Raw genomic sequence first — 23,719 nt, forward strand, 5'->3', positions numbered from 1 at the left:
AATTTTCAGAAAACATTTAGTCCAAAATAATGTCATTGGTGAAGAGAATATATTTTGTGGATCAAAAAAGGATAATTTTGTCAAAAAAAAAAAAAAAAAAACGTGTGAATTTATTTACTTTTAACCAGATTTACATTGTAAATTATATTTATTTTCTTGTAACAATATTTTGTCAATGTTAAATCTGAATTTTAAATATTAAATATAAATGTTGAATCTATATCTAAAAGTTAAATTCAAATATTAAATGTCATGGGTCAAACTAAATATTTAGATAATATGCAAATTCACCGGGAGTACCAAAATAAAAGCTCATTCTGGTGAATTTGCATATTAGCTAAATATTTAGTTTCACCTGTGACATTTAGATTTAATATTTAACATTGACATTTCACAAATATTGCTGTAAATCTGGTCAAAATTAACATTAAAAAGAAAAAAATCACATGTTTTTAAAAGTGTTTTGCTACTAAATGTTGCAAAAAGTTGCTGTTTGTTTTAGATTTTAGCACGCGCAACTTTACAATCAACACTACCTCAACACCTTCCAGTTTCTCCACAAGCTTTTAGATAAAGCTCTATCGTGCTGGTGGTCCTTTTGGTTCGAGTCTTTTCTCCACGTGTTTGTGTTGTGCACGTGGAAACCTTCCCATTGTTGGCCACATGTGGCGCTGTTGCAGTGTTTGGACTCCTCAGGTGAAGAATAGCTTAGTGTAGTTAAGTTGTTCATCAGTGAAGTTGTTTCAGTTCTAACTCAACACTGACCACCATGACGTCCACCTCAAATAATGGAGAACCTGTAACATCCTCCTCAGGTGTTTCTGCACGTGAAGTGGACAGAACACCGCGTCGGTACGTATTTGTGTAACATATTATTGTTATTATAGTAACAATAACTCTTAGTTTAATGACTTTTGCCAAAGCCTGAGCAAATATATGCTGTAAATACACTGGGAATGTGTGACACTCTAAACTAGCCTTATTTTGCTGGTTTTATGCTGTTTGTTGGTGAAAAGTTTCACTTTCATTTTATGGGAAATGGAAACTGTGCATTCAGGAAAGCTGGTAAATTACATAGTCTATAGCAACAAAGAAATGTAATGTTTTTATTTTAAATGTAGCACAAAAAGCGTTTATAAAAGCACGTATATATGTGTGTGTGTATGTATATATATATATATATATATATTTATTAAGAACGTTGAATTATTAAATAAAATAAAAAAAATATAATTGATTTTATGTATTTGTTTTCATGATTTAAAACGACGTCAAAGTGAACAAATGCCAAATGAATGATCGTTTTTTGTCTAGTTTGACGTAAGAAACTTTCAGTTTCATTTCTTGGTTTGGAACTGAATTGGTGCCTTTAAGAAACCTAGTAACTTATAATAGCCACTTATAAAGAAAAGTCATAAACATGTCATCAAAATTCTTATTTTTAATTTAAAGTAGTATAAAAGGAATTTCATTTACCTGTTGCCCAGTACTACTTTGAATCAAAACTGTAATAATAAATTGATAATATATAACCTAATGTTATAATACTAATTTCTTGGTTTGGAACTGAATTGGTGCGTTCAAGAAACCTGGTAACTTATATCGGTCACTCATGAAAGCAACTTTTATCTGTACAATTACAAAGTCATAACTAATTATATATATTTTTAATCTGAAGTAGTATAAAATTAATTGAACTTAAGGTTATATTTGTTACTCAGCACCACTTTTGAAATACATTAAAACTATAATAATAAAGTAATAATATATTAACAAATGTTAATAATACACAGTGACGAGAAACCAGTGAATAGATTTGTTTTGAAAAGTGCTTATAAATAAAATGTATTTATAATATATGTAGGAATATGGTTTTATATTGTGTGTGTGTGTGTGTGTGTGTGTGAGAGAGAGAAGGAATCAGTCACAGTGCATTGTAGTTTAAAATTTAACATGATAATATTCACAGTTATAGTATGTAATAGTATTTAAAAGTCATAGATACATACAATAATTAATCAGAAAGTGGTGCAATTAAATTCTAGGTTTTAATTGTGTTGAATAGATGGTTTCAGACTCTATTCTTTGTTCCTCAGATGTGACGGAGCTTTCTCAATGTTTCCTCCCAACCAGAGACGGAGGAACGAGATGATGTCGGGTAACACTGAGTTTGAAACATAGCCTCAGAAATATGTTTTACGTCATTTTTAATCTGAAAATCTCTCTCTGTGTGTGTATTTTCATTCATTAATTTACTTTCTGTGTTTAGTGGCTCAAAAGGAAGAGGAGCTTCTTCAGAAGCACAAGGAAAACAACAAAGTCTCAGCTGTCCACACACACCCTGAACAACTCGGTACACACACACACAGCGTTCTCCAACAACGCCACAAAGCTTCATTTTATTGCAATAAAACACTTAAAGCTGCAGTATGTTAATTTTTTTTTGGCATAATTTGGTCAAAAATCCATAATAATTTTTTAACATATTGTAATGAAAGTGTTCTGAGTGGACAGTGAATCTCTTCTCCTTCTCCTGGCCCTGTAAATTAAGTTTATAAATACAGGAGTGTGACACTGGACTTCAGCCAATCAGAGATCTTTCTACTAACACGTGTGCTCTATGAGCTGTTTTGGGCATTACTATTGGCTGCTCGACTGAAGTCAGGCGTGTTTACGTACCAAGTGCAATGACAGGCATTCCAACAAAGGTCTCCATCACGTTAGCGTTAGACTCAACAGTTACGCGGCAAATCAAGTGGAAAAAGGCAGACTGAGGTGGAGAAGCAACAGTTTAAAGCCACAAACATTGGGGAGGAACGGCCCGCTTTGCGTCCCCACTGATCCTTGTGACTGCGGAGGGTTCGCCGCACGTACTGGTGTCAGAGAGAGAGTGATAACAGAGGGGATAAATCGTGCATAGATCTAAGAGAAACTTATTTAAGGGTAATTCATTTTACAGTCTGGATGCGGAGTGATGGTTGTCAAGCCAGCTATGATCACAGCTGACTGTTTGAGCTCTCTGGCGGGGAGGGGCAGTAACTACAGAGTGATACGTGTATTCATATTGGAGATTCTTAACACTGGAAAAATCTTCAATAACTCAAGATGAAGTCCATATATTTGTCACTAGTCTCTACGGAGAAAAAAGTTGCTAAGAGCGTTCACAAAAGACACTGGTAAGGGAGGTTGAGTTTCGGTTTCGGTTTCAAAATGGAGCGGAGAGTGGATTCTACATATTACAGCTTTAATACTTAATAAAATCCCCTCTGACAGGATTTTCTTCTTCTAGGAGGATATGCATCACTGCCTGAAGTCAGAGCCCAGCAGGCTATGGCTTTAAAATGCTCCAAATTCGAGAAAAAGGTAAATACATCACACACACTCATACGCGCACACACACACACACACAAAACCTTGAGACACAAACTAGAGTACACCTCTCAGCCACACGATGCAAACACGAAACATCCATTCAAACTAGAAACAGACCAGAAACAGAGAAAACACACACTGAAGACAGACGAGATACACACATGAGGACACAGACAGGCAGGGAGACACTCACAGCCAAATACAGTGGGGCAAAAAAGTGTTTAGTCAGCCACCAATTGTGCAAGTACTCCCACTTAATTTTCATCATAGGTATACCTCAACTATGAGAGACAAAATGAGAAAAAAAAAATCCAGAAAATCACATTGTAGAATTTTTTATGTATTTATTTGCAAATTATGGTGGAAAATAAGTATTTGGTCAATAACAAAAGTTCAGATACATATATATATTTACTGTATATATATATATATATATTTATTTTTTTATTTTTTTTGAATGAAAACACCACACAATCTCAAACAACTGTATTATATGCTTTCCCTTTCTCAAACATATTTCTAGTTAAAATAAAATGTAGTATAAAAATATCTGAGCTGGCGCTTATTGTTACTTTTTGCACTGATACTGGACACAGTATAACAAACATGATCAAAAAACAAATTTTAGAGAACTAAATTTTCTGGGGTCGCCAGAAATTTGTGATCTAAAAATGGGGTCACGACCCGAAAAAGGTTGGGAACCACTGCTCTGTAATCTATTAATTCTAACAGGTTTGTCAGAGAGAACGTTCCTAAATGTGCAGTAAAACAAGGATAAAAGTGTAACTTGTGCTTATTTATAGGTTTTTATGCTCAGATTTGACTGATTTTAACCACTTTGGATCAGACTTGTGATTATGAAAGCTTTGCTTCTCCCCAGTAACTTTTAAACTTTACTGTGGATTTTTCCTTTTAGGTAAAAAAGATGGACTTGGACGAAAGGAGAAGACAGGAAGAAAGAGAAAAGGATGAGAATATGAAAGCTGAACAAAGGAGGAAGGTATATTATTATTAATATGAATTAATTATGATACGTTTGTTAATAGTCAGGTGTTTACACAACCAACAAAGCAACAACTAATGATGACATAACTAAACCAACAGACTGACTGACTGAAAAAGGAGAATACAAACCAATAAACACACTGTCTACACTACATTATGTCTACGTATATCTGTGTTATAAAAACAATGTTAGCTATCTCGTCCCGAGCAGCTTAAATGCAGTGCACCACAAAACCAAGTGGCCCTTCATATAAATGTGTATATATATATATATATATATAAAAACTCTTCCTCACTGGGAGCAACTTGGGCTTCAGTGTCTTGCCCAAGGACACTTCAACACATAAACTGGTATAGACTGGGATCGAACCCCCAACCTCTCAGTCAGAGGAAAACCCCTCTACTACCTGAGCCACGGTCGCCCCTGATGGACTGATGGTGGCCCCGTTCCTGAGTCGGTATCCATAGCCAGTCTTGTTGATTATTTGGCTGAGGGGGTTCAGGCCTATACAGCAGTGGGGACAGGGCGTCTCCTTGGTATATGGCACATTTGATGGAAGTGGCTGGCCATTGGCCTTAAGGGTGGTTTTCCACAACCTCATCGAGTTTGCAATGAAGGCTCTTAGAGTCCTGTTTATGTTGTATAGCTCCAAGCATTCAATGATCCAAATGTGGCATTGAGTCATGGGCTTTCACTAACCTGAGCACAGGCAGTGCTCAGGTTAGTGTTTTGGGTTCTGCAGTCTCTAGCGACTGTTCTGTCAACCAGGAGTTGGTGTTTGGCACCTCTGGTATTTTTATCGTTTCCCTTCTGAGCAGTGCTCATGTATTGATCCATGTGCCCGCTTATCTTACCCGCTATGATGCCAGACATGAGCTTCCACGTTGTGGAGAGGCAGGTTTTTGGTCGATCGTTGGATGGGACTGTATCCTTTGAGGGATCTTTCAGGATCAGGATTGTGCGCCCTTTGGTTAGCCATTCAGGGTGATTCCCATCTCTCAGCAGCTGGTTCATTTGTGCTGCCAAGCGCTCATGGAGTGCCGTGAGTTTCTTAAGCCAGTAGGCGTGTATCACGTCAGGCCCTGGTGCTGTCCAGTTTTTCATACCTGAGACTCTTTCTTGGATGTCTGCCACTGTGACGGTGACTGGATTCTGTTCAGGGAGGTTGCTGTGGTCTTCTCTCAGAGCCACCAGCCACTGTGCATCACTATTGTGTGCTGCCTCCTTCTCCCATATGCCTTTCCAGTACTGTTCAGTTTCCAGCCTTGGTGGGTCTGCTCTGCTATTGCTCCCCCTGCCATTGAGCTTACACTTTCGCTGGTTGAGTTGCAAACAGCCGGTTTATTTGTCTGGCTTCATTGTCTCTTGTGTACCTCTTTAGGAGGCTGGCCAAGGCTTGGAGCCTTTGTTTGGCAGTTTCCATTGCTTCAGGTATGGGCATCTGGGTGTACTTCTTGGGGACTTGTTTTTTTATTGCACCTTTCAGGGCCTCTGTCAATTGGCTCACTTCTCTCCGCGCTACCTTGATGTTAGCCTCTAGCCTTCTTTTCCATGGTGGGTATTTCATCTCATGGTTGCTCTTACGATAGCCAAGTGTCTCTGGGATCACTGCTGCTGTGGAGTATATCAACTCATTGGTTTCATTGATGGTTGATGTAGGTATCGCTCTCAGAGCTGCATTCACATCTTCTACGAGACTTTTTGATGGTACTTCACTTAGCCTCTGTAGTTGGCTTTGGGTTGCTTGGTGGACTTTTTTGCCATTATCTTTTTTTTCAGGTCAGTCGCTGCCTTGTTCAGCGTGATTGCGGTTACTGAGGTTTCGTACCCAATCTCTGGAGGGGGGGTTGAAAGTACAAAAAGACAAAAAACATGAATTATTGTGTAAGTTACCAAATATTTTAGTTCTAGATCTCAGCTTTTCTAAACACACAAATTCAGTGAAACTCCACAATATTTGGAGGATTTCCCCATGCATGACTGAAGTCATTTTACATCTCAAATTGTTACATTTTCCTCAAATTATTTCACATAATTACCCCAAAATTAAATAATAAATTGTCACAAAATCAATACAATTTAATAGAGAAAATCCTACAGAGACTGATATTGGTCACTTATTGCCTGGGTATTTTGGGTGCCTTACATATACGTTATGTATCATTTATACATCAAAGTGCAAACTTGGGGACATTAATGTTGAAATTGCTTGTTTTCCTGCCTAAAATCTGTGGCCCAATTAAAATCAAACTACCACTGTATTTGGCCCCTGAACTAAAACAAGTTTGACACTGAGTTAGATTAAGGCTGCGTCCCAAAACCCACACTTGCATCCCTCGGTTGCACGCTCCCGCTGAAGGGTGCGAGTGCGTAGGGTCTCCCAATATTATGGAGTGTGCTTTAGCTCCGCCCAACATGAGCCCTTCATGCACACTTGTGCAAACCGTGCATGCAAGCGGACTTTGATGAAGGGGATTACCCATAAGTCCTTTTGTTGTGGGACGTTAGAACTTAAGAAAGAAATTTGATTGCAGACAAACTCACAATAAACCCCGATGGCAGCAAAAATGGCAAAAAAAAAATATTTTCTAGTGTAAATAAGGTATTAATTATTGCATTTCTGTAATATGCATTGTATTAAAATATATGTTGTATTACAAGGGCTTTGGTATATGTAGTTATGGTCCTTACATTTCCCCAAATTCCTTGTAATTGTGAAATTATGAAACATACATGAAAGAGCTGATTTCATATCTAATCTTTCACAGGGACAGACAAAATTACATGTAATTTTATTAAGTTGAGGGCAGAATATGACCAACTTATCACAGGCCACTGAAATGCTTACACACGAGGATATGAGTATTTATTTTAATGCATTTTTAGTATTGTTGAACAAGGAAAGCTACATTTTTAAAAGTTTACTTTACTTTATATATTTTGCTGTCACGATTGACAACATTCGGACTCAGGTGGAGGACGTAACCACAAACCCAATTCTAACTTTTCAGCACACTTGTTCCCTTACACACTTTACATCTGATGTGCACTTAAGCCAAGTGTGCCTTTTGTGGAAGTCTGTAGTGTGCAGTGTGGGGACTCATCTTCTCCTGTCCTGGATACCCAAAGAAAAACCTCTGTAATACAACATCTGTCCTGCAGGTGGCAGTGGAGTCAAACTAGAGCTGTGTTTTATCAAGTGTGTCAGTACAAAGGTTCTTAATTTGTGTGTGTGTGTGTGTTTCTTCAGGCTGAGCGTTTAGAGAAGAAGATGGAGGAGAAAGCGAAGCAGGAACGTAATGATCCAATACGCCAACGGTAAATCTTGGATCAGATTCACACTTTTTTCTGCACCTTGAAAAACACCACACTGCTGTTTAACAACTGTATCAACAAACTCATAGAACAGTATCTGCAATGAATACTACATTATCAGATGTTAAGAAAGAAGTTCTTATTAATATGAATGATGAGTTTTTTATTAATCACCATTAAAGACAGGAAGTTCTGTAATGTTAGCAGTCGGCATGCAAGCAGTAGTTGCTGCTCAGGCAAAAAGTGTCGAGGACTTCAAGTGTTTATGGGAAATGTAGTGCATTAAAAGTCAGATTTTGCTGAGAGAAGTAAAAGAAGTACCGGTAGGTACGTAACAGATTAAAAAGATTAAGTACGGTATTTAAGTATTTTTTCTTTGTTTTACTAAAGGACATGTGCAATCATCAAGACACGCAATGATCAATCAGAAACACGTAACATACTGTAGCACGCACAATTTATTTGCCATGTTTGCCTAAATTTAATGCAGCATGTGATGCAGTGTAATAATGGCTACACTGCAGTGACTGTTGCAGTCTGACACAGGAGAAAGAAGATTAAAACTACAGACGTCTAATGCTTTCTTCAAAATTTTTGGTATGAAAAATAACCGAAAATAATTGAGATAAAATTATAGTCCATCCATCCATCCATCTTCTCCCGCTTAGCCGTTTCCGGGTCGCGGGGGCAGCATCCTCAGTAGGGAGGCCCAGACTTCCCTCTCCCCGGCCACTTCCTCCAGCTCTTCCGGGGGGACCCCGAGACGTTCCCAGGCCAGCCGAGAGACATAGTCTCTCCAGCGTGTCCTGGGTCTTCCCCGGGGCCTCCTTCCGGAGGGCATCCTAATTAGGTGCCCGAGCCACCTCATCTGGCTCTTCTCGATGCGGAGGAGCAGCGACTCTACTTTGAGCCCCTCCCGAATGACTGAGCTTCTCACCCTATCTCTAAGGGAGAGCCCAGCCACCCTACGGAGGAAACTCATTTCGGCCGCTTGTACCCGTGATCTTGTTCTTTCGGTCATGACCCAAAGTTCATGACCATAGGTGAGGGTTGGAACGTAGACCGACCTGTAAATAGAGAGCTTCGCTTTTTGGCTCAGCTCCCTCTTTACAATGACGGACTGGTGCAGACTCCGCATCACTGCAGACGCCGCACCAATCCGCCTGTCGATCTCTCGCTCCATCCTTCCCTCACTCGAGAACAAGACCCCGAGGTTCTTGAACTCCTCCACCTGGGGCAGAACCTCATCTCCAACCCGGAGAAGGCACTCCACCTTTTTCCGGTCGAGAACCATGGACTCGGATTTGGAGGTGCTGATTCTCATTCCGGCCGCTTCACACTCAGCTGCAAACCTATCCAGTGAGAGTTGAAGGTCACTGTATGTTGGAGCCAACAGGACCACATCATCTGCAAAAAGCAGTGATGCAATACTGAGGCCCCCGAACCGGACCCCCTCAATGCCCTGACTGCGCCTAGAAATTCTGTCCATAAAAGTTATGAACAGAATCGGTGACAAAGGGCAGCCCTGGCGGAGTCCAACCCTCACCGGAAACGATTTCGACTTACTGCCGGCAATGCGGACCAGACTCTGACTCCGGTCATACAGGGAACGAACAGCTCCTATCAGGAGGTTCGATACCCCATACTCCCGGAGGACCCCCCACAGGAATCCCCAAGGGACACGGTCAAATGCCTTTTCCAGGTCCGCAAAACACATGTGGACTGGTTGGGCAAATTCCCATGACCCCTCAAGGACCCTGCTGAGGGTGTAGAGCTGGTCCACAGTTCCACGGCCAGGACGAAAACCACATTGCTCCTCCTGAATCCGAGGTTCAACTATCCGGGGACCTCCTCCCCAATACCCCTGAATAGACCTTACCGGGGAGGCTGAGGAGTGTGATCCCTCTATAATTGGAACACACCCTCCGGTCCCCCTTCTTAAAAAGGGGGACCACCACCCCGGTCTGCCAATCCAGAGGCACTGCCCCTGATGTCCACGCGATGTTGCAGAGTCGTGTCAGCCATGACAGCCCCACAACATCCAGGGCCTTGAGGAACTCCGGGCGGATCTCATCCACCCCCGGAGCCCTGCCACCGAGGAGCTTTTTAACCACCTCGGCAACCTCAGTCCCAGAGATAGGAGAGCCCACTCTCGGGTCCCTGGGCCCTGCTTCCTGATTGGAAGGCGTGTCGGTAGGATTGAGGAGGTCTTCGAAGTATTCCCCCCACCGATCCACAACGTCTCGAGTCGAGGTCAGCAGCGCACCATCCGCACCATACATAGTGTTGACGGTGCACTGCTTCCCCCTCCTGAGATGCCGGATAGTGGTCCAGAATCTCTTCGAAGCCATCCGGAAGTCGTTCTCCATGGCCTCACCAAACTCCTCCCATGTCCGGGCTTTTGCCTCGGCGACCGCCGTGGCTGCACTTCGCTTGGCCCGTCGGTACCTGTCTGCTGCCTCCGGAGTCCCACAGGCCAAAAAGGCCCGGTAGGACTCCTTCTTCAGCTTGACGGCATCCCTCACCCCCGGTGTCCACCAACGGGTTCGGGTATTGCCGCCACAACAGGCACCGACTACCTTGCGGCCACAGCACTGATCAGCCGCCTCAGCAACAGAGGCACGGAACATGGCCCACTCGGACTCAATGTCCCCCGCCTCCTCCGAGACATGGTTGAAGTTTTCCCGGAGGTGGGAGTTGAAGCTCCTTCTGACAGGAGACTCTGCCAGGCGTTCCCAGCAGACCCTCACTATACGTTTGGGTCTGCCAGGTCTAACCGGCATCCTCCCCCGCATCGGAGCCAACTCACCACCAGGTGGTGATCAGTTGACAGCTCCGCCCCTTTCTTTACCCGAGTGTCCAAGACATGCGGCCCCAAGTCCGATGACACGACTACGAAGTCGATCATCGAACTGCGGCCTAGGGTGTCCTGGTGCCAAGTGCACATATGGACACCCTTATGCTTGAACATGGTGTTTGTTATGGACAATCTGTGACGAGCACAGAAGTCCAACAACAAAACACCGCTCGGGTTCCGATCAGGGGGGCCGTTCCTCCCAATCACGCCCCTCCAGGTCTCACTGTCGCTGCCAACGTGAGCGTTGAAGTCCCCCAGCAGAACGAGGGAATCCCCAGAAGGAGCACTCTCCAGTACTCCCTCTAAGGAATCCAAAAAGGGTGGATACTCCGAGCTGCTGTTTGGCCCATAGGCACAAACAACAGTCATGATCCGTCCCCCCACCCGAAGGCGGAGGGAGGCTACCCTCTCGTCTACCGGGGTAAACTCCAACGTACAGGCACTAAGTCAGGGGGCTAGAAGTATAGCCACCCCGGCCCGGCGCCTCTCACCATTGGCGACTCCAGAGTAGAAGAGAGTCCAACCCCTGTCGAGAAGGCTGGTTCCAGAGCCCTTGTTATGTGTCGAGGTGAGACCGACTATATCTAGTCCGAACTTCTCCAGCTCGCACACAAGCTCAGGCTCCTTCCCCGCCAGAGAGGTGACATTCCACATCCCTAAAGCTAGCTTCTGTAGCCGGGGATCAGATCGCCAAGGCCCCCGCCCTGGACGACTGCCCGATCCACATTGCACCGGCCTCATATGATCCCTCCTGCGGGTGGTGGGCCTTCGGGAGGGCGGGCCCACGTCGTCCTTTTGGGCTCTGCCCGGCCGTGGTGAACTGCCTTTGTTTTTTAATGTCCATATATGGCATATATGGTCCATATATGGCTACTGTAGACTATAAAATTATAGTCTACAGTATATTAAGAGCCACCAAATGAAAAACACAGTGTATTGTGTGTAAAGTGTGTACAGAACGTACAGAGGAGAGGAGCGCAGTGCACCTCGGGGACCTCCACAGAAACCTATCACATGAGGTTGCATTGGCAGAAGTGTTTGACGTTGGTTTAAAACCCAGAATCGCATCTGCGCAGCCAGTACGTGAAGGCAGACCGCACGGAGGAACAGAGCTGCCAAAGAGAAAGGAAAACTATGAATAAAAGAGAAGAGGTTCACTTTACCTCAGATAATGTACAAACTTTAGTGAATACACTGAAAGAAACAAGTGGTTGTGCAGTTTTTCTCACACAGAGTGGGAAGTGCATCTTGTCACCTCCAATTCAACCGCATTAAATGTAATTTTGCTCTCAGCTGTGTTAACTATGTTTAACACTTAGAAATAGTGCATCTAAGTGAGCGTGTCAGACATTTTGCCCTTTATTTAATATCTTAATAAATCAGCCCCTTAGTTTGAAACCATTATGAATTCACAGGTTCATGAAATCCATATTTCTACTCACTAGATGGTGCTGCAGCAGCTGATACATCTTTGATGTGTTTCTGTTTATATATGTTTCTCCCTTCATTTGAAATGGAAAAAAGCAGCAACCTACACTCTGGGAGATATTGTACTTTTTCGATTTTCTGATTGAGATAAAGTTATTGATTCAAAGACAAGGTGAGTCTTTAAAAAACAATTATCATAGTAAAAAATTGAAAACAATGGGTTACAAAGTGATTGTTCTGTTCAGGGTTTTCTATAGTTTTGTCTCCAAATAAATATTTCTCTATTTTTGTCACTTCTGTTTCAATATTTTAGACTAAAAACAGTTCATGCTCTCGTGTGATATGATTGGCTGTGGAGAGACCACAGATTAACCTGATTAGATCAAATTCAATTTAAATCAAAAGAACCTCCATGTGTTTCTGCACAGTAAAAAATACTCTGTTCACTGCTTCACTGTCACATATTTAAACTGCTTTTGTTTTGTTTTATTGAGGAGGAAAATATGGAAACCCTTAAGTTTTATCACCCCTACTAGTTTAACTTGCTCTCTACAGTCCTGTCAGTGTACTTTAGGAGTTTGTATTCAATGATTTTAGTTTAACCTGATGAGGAAAATCCCTGTTTTCTAACATTGTAGCGTCAGATGTCTCTAGTCTGTTTAGTGAGTAAGTAAGTTGAAGGTGTGTCGCTCTGTTGTGTCTGTTTCTTTCCTCTACTTCCTTCTCTCCCAGTCTCTCTTCCTTCCCTTGTGTTGGTTTAACTGGGTGGGATTGACGCCGAGAGTTTTGGGGACTTTTCAGAGTTTGAACTGAGCTGAGACGAAGATGAAATATGACAGGACAGCTGGGTGTGCTCGGGAAGATTAAATAGATTTTCTTTATAAAGCTATTTAATAAAAGAGGAATATTTGCAACCAATATAGTCATCAGTCAGTTAGATTTAGATAGTTAGCAGCCAGCGCTGCTACATGCTAAGCTAAGCAAACAGCCAACAAAAACGTGCAAAACAACATCAAAACCACACCAAGGGCCTATGCTATGAATCTAGATAATTATATCCTGGATTAATCTCCGTTAGCGGGCTTCAACTAAACAAACATTCGCTGTCAGAGAGAAGCTGTCCTACAAAAGTTGATAACAACACAGTAATTTAAACCAAGCGTTTTCAGCCTCGGTATGTGCTCGTTCACATAAAAGGGGTGGAGATTGCAATGTTTGACCAATCAATGGAGAACCTGGCAGAGCGACCGTCTTTACAATGAAGGAACAGCTTATCATCTTAAATATAATGAATACACAAATTTGCTCCTAAAAGGCACAATGATACTTAGTAATTAAATAAATGATCTTTTTATTAGAAAGATCATTTTAATCTCCATTAAGGACTGAAGTGTCTGTATAAAATATTAGATAAATTAAATATTTTATTATGATGATTTTTTAACATCATAGAAGGTTTGATATTAGTTAAAGAAAAGGTTTCAAAATGAGAAAATGTCATGTACTGTAGATATTCTCACATAGTAGATGTTTAACTCTTGGTTTCTTTCAACCAGTCCTAACTATCCACTTCACTGTGGATTCTTTATTTTTCAGTCAGAAATGTGCCTCTGTAGTGTGATTACAGCTGTAAATCTGAGAGCGTTGCTGGTTTTGCAGCTGCAGGAAACTTTTCCTCTGCTTTCACACAAACCTGTCAGCAAACGTGTCTGATAACAGGAAAAAGGAAAGGAATAGAGAAAGACCCTGAGGTTGAAGAGGCAAGAATGGGATGAAGTGTTGAGAGAACGTTACCAGTTACCTTTGTGCGTTTTTGTGTTTTAAAAACTACATTTTTGGTTTTTATTGTTATTTTGTATATTTCTCTATTATTTTTTATGTATTTATGTCTTCATTTTGTGTGTTCTCAATCATTTTGTGTTATTGTTTGGTGTAATTCCATGTTATTTTGTGTATTTTCTATGTAATTATGTGTGTGTTTGGAGTATTTTTGTGTATTGTGGTTATTTTTTGTTGTCATTTTGTATATCTTTCTGTTGTTTTTGTCATTTTGTTTATTTTTCATGCGTTAGAGGAGCCATTTTGTGTATTTTTTTTCTGTGTTTTGGAACTTACTTTGTGTATTTTTGTATATTTCTCCATTATTTTTATATATTTATGTTTTGATTTCGTGTTCTGAATCATTTTCTGTATGTCTGTTTTTGCGTACTATGGATATTTTTTGTTGTCATTTTGTATATTTTTCTGTTGTTTTTTTGTCATTTTTGTGTTTTGGGAGTCATTTTGTTGGTTTTTTTTGGTATATTTTTCTGTATTTTTCACGTGTTATTGGAGGCATTTTGTGTATTTTTGTGTGTTTTAAAAACTTATTTTTTGTATTTTTGTTGTCATTTTGTACATTTTCTGTTATTTTTTAGCATTTACTTTAGTTGATGCTAGTTGATCAATCTAAAGTAGGCCATGCTATTGTGATCACAGAGAGAAAGCAGTCGTGCACAGATGAGTTACATTTGACCTTTCACTGCATACAAAGGATAAGCAGGTATAGATTTTTAGAATTTTGCTGTGAAACAGTTTGTATGATATTTTTTAAATCTGCGTCAAAACGAAACATTTACCACAAACGATGAATATATTGTGAAGCTCTGAACAGATCCTACTGTGTGAAAAATGTTTGGTTTGATCACTTTTGTAGAAGCGAAGGTGTTGAACAGTTTATGTTTATTTAAATTTGATTTTCACAGGGTGAATTCTGCCTTTCTGGACAAAAAGTAACGTGAAAACAGGAGGAGGGATGTTTAACTGGAAAAGTGGAATGAAAAACGTCTCCTCCACATCTCAGCGCTGATACTGACAGTTTGTGCACAAGCCGTTTCATATTCACATTTTTCAGGTGGTGGATAAGAAAAATGATCATTTTCATGCAATCTTCCTTTTTCTACAGCCTTTAATTGTGTTGAAAAGATCATTTCAAGCTAAAACTATTTGATCATTTTTCAGTGTTTGCTATGAAAAAACATTAGACCTATAACTGATCTACAACACCTCCTAGTGGTTGTTTTTGTTACTGCATTTAATATTAGGCTTCATTGCATCCCTGCATTTAATTCCATTATTGTCTTCACGATGCCTCTACAGTGTACAGTTTACTCTTGTTTTACATGTATGTGAAGTTTTTCATTAGATTTACATGTTTGATGATCTTTTTCTTTGATTTCTGGGTTATTTTCTGTTTGATTTGATTAGATTTTTTTTCATCTCTTGGGTTCGTCTCAGGCTAATTCACAATCTCATTTCACAACAAGTTGTACTTGTATGGTCTCTGTGTGGCGATTAAAACCTTAAAATGTATTTGAATACTTTCATTGACCATTTAGACATTTGTGAAGGATGTTAATAAATGTAACTCAGTGATTAGTGCATTCCTGTTTTTTTCCAAGACTATTTTTGTCTGATTATTCAGTGCTGAGATAATTCAGTTTGGGTTTTATTCTTCTTAAAGTAAGATTTAAATGCTTAAAAACTGGGGAAAAAATGTCAGATCTGTGCAGCATTCTTCAGAATAATTCTAAGAGTCTTTATTAATACAGGCTCTGGTGGTTAAGTAAGTAAAAAGCATTTGATTTAAAGATTATTTATTAATTCTGTTTATTAATGAAAGTAGCACAGTTCCTGGAATATAAACTCCTACTCTTCATTTGACTTCTTTTTGGCCGGCAGCACCATCATGTGAGGGAAAATGTGAATTGTAAATCTTTGTGAACACAGAGTGGCTTCTTACTTTGCTTTGAGTGGATTTTATATAGATTTTCTTTCAGTGATATAGATTGAGGTGAGGTTTGCTCACATCAACAAAGCCAACATACAATAAATAAATAAATAAAAACAACATACAAGCAAGTCGAAATAAACAATCTCACATCTAAATTAGTCACATATTCACTCATCTAAAACTACAGATACGTATGCACTTTCATTACACAAGTGTTGTTTTTGTATGAACAGATGTTTTTGTTTTTACAAGATGAAAATTTGATTAAAGTAGCCGGTCTTAGTATTATTAGAATATGTAAATTCCAGTCTTTTTTGTTAAGATTCAAAATTGGTTCCAAAAACATAAACAAAGCATCAACTAAACAATTGTTTGCTCAAACATTTAAAGGTACCCATAATTAATTTATAATTGCAAAATGTGGAGAAAAGAACAACAAAAATTGAAATAAAGAGGAAATCAGGTGGAACCTATAATGTAAACACTGTAATTTTGTCGACTTCAATTTTTCGTCATCATTTTTGTCTAATCATTTTTTAAGTGACAACAACTAGACTATGACTAATTTAAAACATTACATGTTGACAAAAACTATATTGAAAATATATTTAGATTTTTTGTCGACTAATAACGAAACTATAATTTTGTCACATGGGACGAAATTCAGTCCGAACCCATGTGAACACGTGATCTTGTACATTGATCACATCAAATCTGTCTGTGTGTACATTAACCATATGGAGGTACTGTAGATACTGTATGTGTCATTATTAATTTCAATCAAAAAAATCTTTTCAATAAAAAAAAAAATCTCTTCAATCCAAATATAGGAGGTATGTTTCTTTATTATTCAATCAAAAAACAATTTGTATTCAAAAATTAACATTTTCAATCAAAGGAAAAAAAATGTTGAAATGCAAAAAAAAAACAAAAAACATATGAGACCCAAATAATTGCATTTGAACGCTTCATTTTTTTTTGAGTGAAAATATTTTTTTGATTTCATTTTTTTTTCTTTGATTGAAATGTTTTGTTTTTGATTAAATAATAGACTCAAATGTACTACCCTTTGCCTTCAATTAAAAACAATATTTTCAATCAAAGAAAAAAAAATGTTCAAATGCAATTATTTGGGTGTCAAATTATTATTATTTTTTTTGCATTTCAACATTTTTTTTCCTTTGATTGAAAATGTTTATTTTTGAATACAAATTGTTTTTTGATTGAATAATAAAGAAACATTACCTCCATACAACCACAGCATGTATTGCTACATCGATCAATGCCTCCGTGTTTGACTAGTGATGTCTTACTCCGGTTTTCACAAATCTTTTAGTGATTTGTTTGTATGAACTGTTTGATTCAACTCGGCTTTTATTTCACATTTAAAGCTATTTAGCTCTTTATAGCGCGACATAATTCACCCGGTGACTATTTAAAGGTGATATTAATAAATAAGCAGCGATGGTATTAAATCGCTGCGCTGTGTAAAATGGGACTCGCTTATAGTCTTATCGAGTCTTGGGTGTTTCAGTTCGGTAGATTTGAATCGGTTCGGGTCAGCTGGAGTCGGACGGTGCACGGTGAGTCGTTAACCCGCCTTTAATCATGCTAACCACGGATAGCAGCGAACCGCAGAGTGCTGCTGTTGATCACCGAGTGCAGTAGCAGCCGTTAGCCGTGATTCAGCGGTGCTCATCGGGGCCTAGTTCTACTGCGGCCCGGGGACGGACAGGCCGCTGTCAGTGGAAGAAACCTGCAGGTTTGTCTCCATCTCTCGCTGTGTGTGTTTTTGACTGACTGGTCAGTGTTTATTGTTGTGTTGGTGATGTAATGTCCTACAGCTGCTGATAGTGTCGGAATCTACAGACACGAACAGGGACAGCATCACCGACCGAACCAGAGCTAAGCAGTGTTTTACTGTCTGTTTACATCACTCAGGTCACCCCAGATAATAGAAACCCATCATTATGATTAATGTTAATAACACACAATGTATGTCCACCGTGTCTGTTATTGAATGAGGAAACCGGCGGCCCGTGAGCAGCATGCGGCTCTCTTCTTTCATTTTCTGCGGCTCCCAAAACAACACCCGCCCCTAACTGTGATATAAGCAGGGTGATTGACAGAAACTGTGATAATGTGTTCCTCGGGATGGTTTAAAACATTTTAAGGTGTATTATTCCACAATAGTCTATTGTTTATTTTATTTGATGTTCAAAAAACTTAGCAGCGTGTTTCTATTTGCGAGATATTAGGAAGTATTTCACTTTTTGTCGTATTGATCTCTTGTCTTAATGTTAAGGAAGTTAATTTCAAAATTCGGGTTCCCAGGATGCAGGTTTTGTCTTTAAATAAAAAGTAGCTCATTAAAATGATGTATTTTTGATGATATTTGGTTAAACATGAACATTTTCATTGGGAATTTATTTACACCAGTGGTTCTCAATCACTGTTGTGAGTCACAGGCTCCTTTCAAATTAAAGCTTAGATTAATTTAATAGACTGTCTTGTTTTGTGTATTTTTTTTTTAAGAAGAAGGGTTGTTCATCCCATCTTTTCGCACTATTAAAATAGATATTATAATTATTTTAAATACAACAGCAATGCAACAAGAAGAAGAAAAAAAAGAATAGCAACACAAATAATACATTGGTCGATAATCATTGAGGTCTTCTTATTTGGTACCAATATTAAATCAAAATGTGTAAATAATTTAGCTTTTAGATTAGATGTATTTAACAAAATTGTTGGCTATTACATATATATTAACTGTTTTTTTATTTGCACTTTTTGTTTAAAAATTAAAAACTGCCCTTTTTTGGCTTTTAATGAAACTTAGATAATTAGTTTGATAGTGTAACAGTTTTCATCTATAATTATTGTTCAGTTGATTAAATCAATTTATTTTTGCATTTAATTAAATTGTTTCTATGATTTTTGTTTCAGTGCAGGTGTAAGTTGTGCACGATATCATCTTGTACATGATCATTTTACTGTTTATTTATATACATTTTCTACTTTTCTGTTGTTGTTTTTTTAGTAGAATATTTTTCCAGAATTTTCCCTTTTTACACTTTTGTCGGTCGATGTTTAATCTGCATTTGGATATTTGTGTGAAAATTTGTTTTCAACACACAGTTGTTGGAGTAATTAATTTTGAATCAGTTTGAATAATAATCATTAGCTGCAGTTCAACCTTATTAACAGTTGGGCGATTTTGCCTTAAAAAAAAAAAAAAAATCAGATTTAAAAAATTTTTTTTTTGAGTTTTGATTCGATTTTCAATTTTTTTTTTTCAATGCACTTAAAAATGAATGCAGACATCAGATATATTGTCAAAAGTGCAACTTTATTGCTGCGATTGTACTGAAGAGTTAAAAAGCACCGATGCGGGTCAGCAGGTGGTCAAACTGGGCACGAGAGAAACGGAAGTAGCGCTGAAAGCAACTCTTGTCCGAGCGCAGCTCTGGTGAATCCAGAAACGGCGCCAAGACGCAAATAAAGCCAAGCCACTCTCTCGGTAATGTAGAACCGATGAACGGGGGTCAGAGGGGCGTGTTCAGCAAATAACTCCAAACTTTATTCTCCATTCAACCACACTTCTCTATAGCCCACAGTGCACACACTCAGTGACACCAAAATACATCCGACCGGTGTTGTTCCTCACCACTTCACAGTCACTGGGTGAATTATGAACATAACTGATTGCCACAATATCATCCATTTTATAAACACCACCGGCAAGAGAGAAGCCCCTCCTCTTGACGTGTGTCGAGAGCATCTTCGACGCTGGTGACAAGCGTCTGTATTCAATGAGCACAAGCGTCCAACTACGTGTGTGAGGCACGATTTTGACGCCCGAAACGCGTTTGGTGTGAACGCAGCATAACCCACAAGGACGGAATGCAATAAAGTCCCAAAAAACTGTAGTGGGGAAAAAAACAACTTGAATTTGCAAAATAAAAATCATTTATCTTCAAATTCGATAAGTTGATTAAATTGATTTTTTTGCCCAGCCGTAGACTCTAGTTCAGCTAATGTTTGTGTCTTTAGAGGAAACTTGTCAGCGCATTGAAAATAAAACTTCCCTCTGGGCTTCAATGACTTGCCACATGACTATTTAACACAGAGTCTCTGTTTCTACTCAGCTTAATTATAGACTTTAAACTAGTGTATATGGATTTATAAATCATGTTAATAAAGCTATGGACTGTTTGGTGCATGGTGGCACAGGGAATTTTTTTAATTTTTTTTACATGCTGCAGTTAAAGTAAAAATGTAGAACAAATACATTTGAATAGAATATGATAATGATGTGTTTAGTCATTAAGAGTGAGGATAATTTAGTTGATGGTTGTAAATAGTTCAATTCAACTTTATTTGTATAGCGCAATGTACATCAAAGTCATCTCAATGCCCTTATCAAAATATAAAATTCATAATAAGAAAGAAGAAAACCCAACAAGATCCACATGAACAAGCATTTAGTGACAATGTGAAGAAACAACTCCCTTTAACAGTAAGAAATCTCCGTTAGAACCAGGTTCAGAGATGGCAGCCATCTGCGTCGCCTGGTTGGGGTTAGTGGACAGAAGGACCAACAGAACAGGATAGAGAGATAGAACATCAGAGTGTCCCAGACTAGTTGAGCCGTGAACCACAGATCAGGAACTGCCATCATCAGCTTCACGACACCTGAAACAGAGCAGAGAGAGAAGGATGAGGAGAAGACACTGACTGCAGAAAAACATGATACATTATTATCAAGTCAGGCTGTCTTGGTTTTGGGCCTCACTCCCAGTGGCCTAGTCAGCACTTATTATAAAGGTGACGATTCTCTTCCCGTTTATTGGTAAGCTAACAACGACTCCAAGGTCTGTAAATGCAACCGTTCACAGACGAGCCCATGTCCGCTCTAGTTGTTAGGTTATGTTATGATTCAGTCCTGTTTATGCAGACTGTAAATCATAACCAGCTACATCACAATTTGAATCTCTCCCCATTTATCGAACCAGTAAATGCGACCGTTTACAGATGTAAAGTTGTAGAAAGAAACATGCCTGGCCTCTGCAGTTTAATGTAAATAATATTGTACAGTGGACTTCTGTTCATTGCCCTGTTTAGTGTTTGATTCTCATGCAGTATTTGGGGGTGTGGCTATAATTTCCATGTTAACAGAATCATGGAATCGACCATTGAAAAAGGACCTTTTCATTTTAAATCACATTTTTATTTTTGACGCACATTTTTGTTTAATTATAGTATTCTTTTTATTATTTTATTTTTTTATTTTATTATTATGTTTTCATTGGGGCAGTGGTGGGGTAACGGTTAAGGAAGCGGGCTTGTCATCGAAGGTCACCTTTTCAAATCCAACTGGGTCATCAATACGAGAGGTTGAGCAAGTTCCTTAAAGCTGCAGTATGTATGTTTTTTTGTGTTATTTGGTCAAAAATCCCTAATCATCTTTAAGCATATTGTAATCCAAAGTGTTCTGAGTGGACAGTGAATCACTTCTTCTCCTGGCTCTGTAAATGAGCTTTAGTAATACAGGAGTGTGATGCTAGACTTCAGCCAGTCAGATATCTTTCTACCAACAGGGCGATCAATGAGCTGTTTTAAGCATTACTATTGGCTGCTAAAGCTGCTCGTCAAAAGTCTATGTGCGTTCACGATCTAAGAGTAGTGAAAGTCCCATGGCAGATGTTCCAGCAGATGTCTCCGTTTAAAAAAAGTTTAACTTTTGCGTCTACAACAGATTATAATTCTGTTAAGTTATGAAATTCTTTAAAAAAAAAGTAACCACAGACATCTACAGTATAAAAGTATCCAGTATGTTTTATGAAAATAAAGTGCAATCAGCTTCCAGCTAAAATGCAGTGAGAAATGAGGTAGTTTAACAAGGTCTGATGTGGTTCACTGACACCTAGTGAACGGACATTTACGTGCTATACATATTGTGTTAGCACAATTAAATGTTTTTTTCTTTAAAAAACATGACCAAAAAATTGATTTCAATTTGTTTTGATCGATACGATAATTGCGCGGTGACATATCGTAGGATTTTGCAGAGTCGATTTTTTTTCTTTCACCTTTACTATATATAGTAAACATTTTTAGAGAGAAATATATGGTTAGATTTAAAAATAGCCAAAAACATCCAAACATCCTCTTTAAAAGGTTAAAATGGAGACATCCATTGATCTCTACTGGAGGTCACCATGATAAATGTCACTGTTCTTATTCCTGTGTGAGACACACTGCGTCATGGAGGTTAGACACTGACAGCAGAGTAGCAGGCGACACACACACACACACACACACACACACACACGGTCCAATCACCCGCTGACTTCTAGACGTTTGGACCGAACCTCAAAGACCAGGCTCAGATTTCTTTGGGAAACATTTCTTTCATGTGTTCTGTAAATATTTGTCCTCTTTTACTGCTTGGAGTGTGTTTCCGCTCCTCACAGCTCACACACACACACACACACACACACACACACACACACACACACACACACACACACACACACCCACCCACCCTAATGGCTCGGCTCCATGTGTGATCTTTGATGGGTCGTTTTTAATGGATATCAAAGCACAGCGTACAATAACTTATTCTACCAGCAGGACAAACACACGCTGCTTTTACAGAGAAGATCTCAGGCTCACTGTGAAGCATCTGTAATCAGGGATTTGATGGCACACTGTAGAAAATTCTCTGATTGGCTGAAGTCCAGCATCACATTCCTGGATATGTAAACTTCATTTACAGGGCCAGGAGAAGGAGAAGAGATTCACTGTCCACTCAGAATACTTTGATTACAATATGCTCAAAGGTGATTATGGATTTTTGACCAAATGATGTCAAAAAAACGTACATACTGCAGCTTTAAAAGTAGAATTTTAGTGCAGAATAAGTTTAACACACACACACAACACACGCCTATCTAAATTAGTTTTTTTTTAAACTTCAATAGAACATATCTTAACTAACTCTATACAACATTGATTAGTTTTAGTCAAAGAAAATAATTTTGTCTTATTTAGTGGTTAAAATGTAAGAGTGACTGCCCTCTATGGGGTGAAACCTGGCAATTACAATCGAATGTTGCTATTGGCTGAGAATGGTGGTTTGTGATGTTTTGGAGGCTTCTTACATTACGAACCAGCTTTGTTAGCCCCGCCCCTTCTATAAAAACAATGACCTGTGGACTCCGTGCAATCTGTGGTAAGTAGGTTGGATTGAGAGAATTGTAAATAGAGAGCTATAGTGGATATTAAGTAGCTGGTTAGCATAGTATAGCATTGCATATATTGTTCTATGGAGATTTTAAACTATAGACTGTTCGTGTCTTAATTGCTCCACAAGCCCCGCCCATAATCATTGCATTTTATGATTTTTCAGCCTAGATGTACATCAGCCAAAACCTCAGGGTGTAGTGACTCTTAACTTGTTCTCTTTTGTTTTGCTTTGTTTGTTTCCAGGTGATTGCGGCTCTGTCTGCTCTGTGATGGACGCCTGTGCTCGTATCAGAGGAGTCCCCTTAAGGTCCAGAGTGTCAGTGCGTAGAGAGGTTTGTCTGTCTGCTAACAAACATTTTCACTTATCAGCCACACCAGTATGACGCCAATAACCACAGAGCAATGGAAGGATGATAAAAACTTAAAAAGGTTTACTGTGTGTGCAGACGGTGCGTGACGGCGGTCCTCAGTACGTGAAGAGTGTGTTCAGGAATAAAAAGGATCTTTGCAGCGTTGGCCATGATTCCACGAGCACTGACCCTACGAGGATCACCGAGGTTTGCTTTTACGCATTGTGAAGTTTGCACGCACGCACGCGCGCGCACACACACACACACACACACACACACACACACACACACACACACACACACACACACACACACACACACACACACACACACACACACACACACACACACACACACACACACAC

At 39.3% G+C, this 23,719-nt stretch overlaps 2 protein-coding genes across 3 annotated transcripts in view; both read left to right on the top strand.

The window, feature by feature from the left end:
* The first annotated feature begins 643 nt into the window (after positions 1-643).
* On the top strand, positions 644-15,220 carry epsti1 (epithelial stromal interaction 1). The gene is made up of 7 exons (XM_028436657.1): positions 644-852; positions 2,097-2,158; positions 2,270-2,353; positions 3,290-3,363; positions 4,289-4,372; positions 7,629-7,696; positions 14,723-15,220. Exons 1-7 carry the CDS (start codon positions 770-772, stop codon positions 14,751-14,753), a joined length of 486 nt encoding a protein of 161 aa, XP_028292458.1. The 5' UTR covers positions 644-769; the 3' UTR covers positions 14,754-15,220.
* Positions 15,221-17,038: 1,818 nt separating this feature from the next.
* Positions 17,039-23,719, top strand: part of akap11 (A kinase (PRKA) anchor protein 11) — a 36,873-nt gene continuing 30,192 nt past the window's right edge. For both annotated transcript variants that reach the window (XM_028435964.1, XM_028435965.1), the window contains exons 1-3: positions 17,039-17,512; positions 23,248-23,336; positions 23,451-23,561. In XM_028435964.1, the coding sequence (XP_028291765.1) occupies positions 23,274-23,336; positions 23,451-23,561 (174 nt within the window). In that variant the 5' untranslated portion in view covers positions 17,039-17,512; positions 23,248-23,273. The remainder of the gene's footprint in view (positions 17,513-23,247; positions 23,337-23,450; positions 23,562-23,719) is intronic.

The sequence above is a fragment of the Gouania willdenowi genome, chromosome 21 (genome assembly GCF_900634775.1).
Source record: "Gouania willdenowi chromosome 21, fGouWil2.1, whole genome shotgun sequence".
In the NCBI taxonomy this organism is placed as follows: domain Eukaryota; kingdom Metazoa; phylum Chordata; class Actinopteri; order Blenniiformes; family Gobiesocidae; genus Gouania; species Gouania willdenowi.

Excerpts from the sequence above, each read along its gene's own strand:
- epsti1 (XM_028436657.1), top strand. The coding sequence starts at position 770 with ATGACGTCCACCTCAAATAATGGAGAACCTGTAACATCCTCCTCAGGT. Across the intron at positions 853-2,096 it reads GTGGACAGAACACCGCGTCG|ATGTGACGGAGCTTTCTCAA; the intron begins GTACGTATTTGT and ends TTTGTTCCTCAG. Across the intron at positions 2,159-2,269 it reads GAGGAACGAGATGATGTCGG|TGGCTCAAAAGGAAGAGGAG; the intron begins GTAACACTGAGT and ends TTCTGTGTTTAG.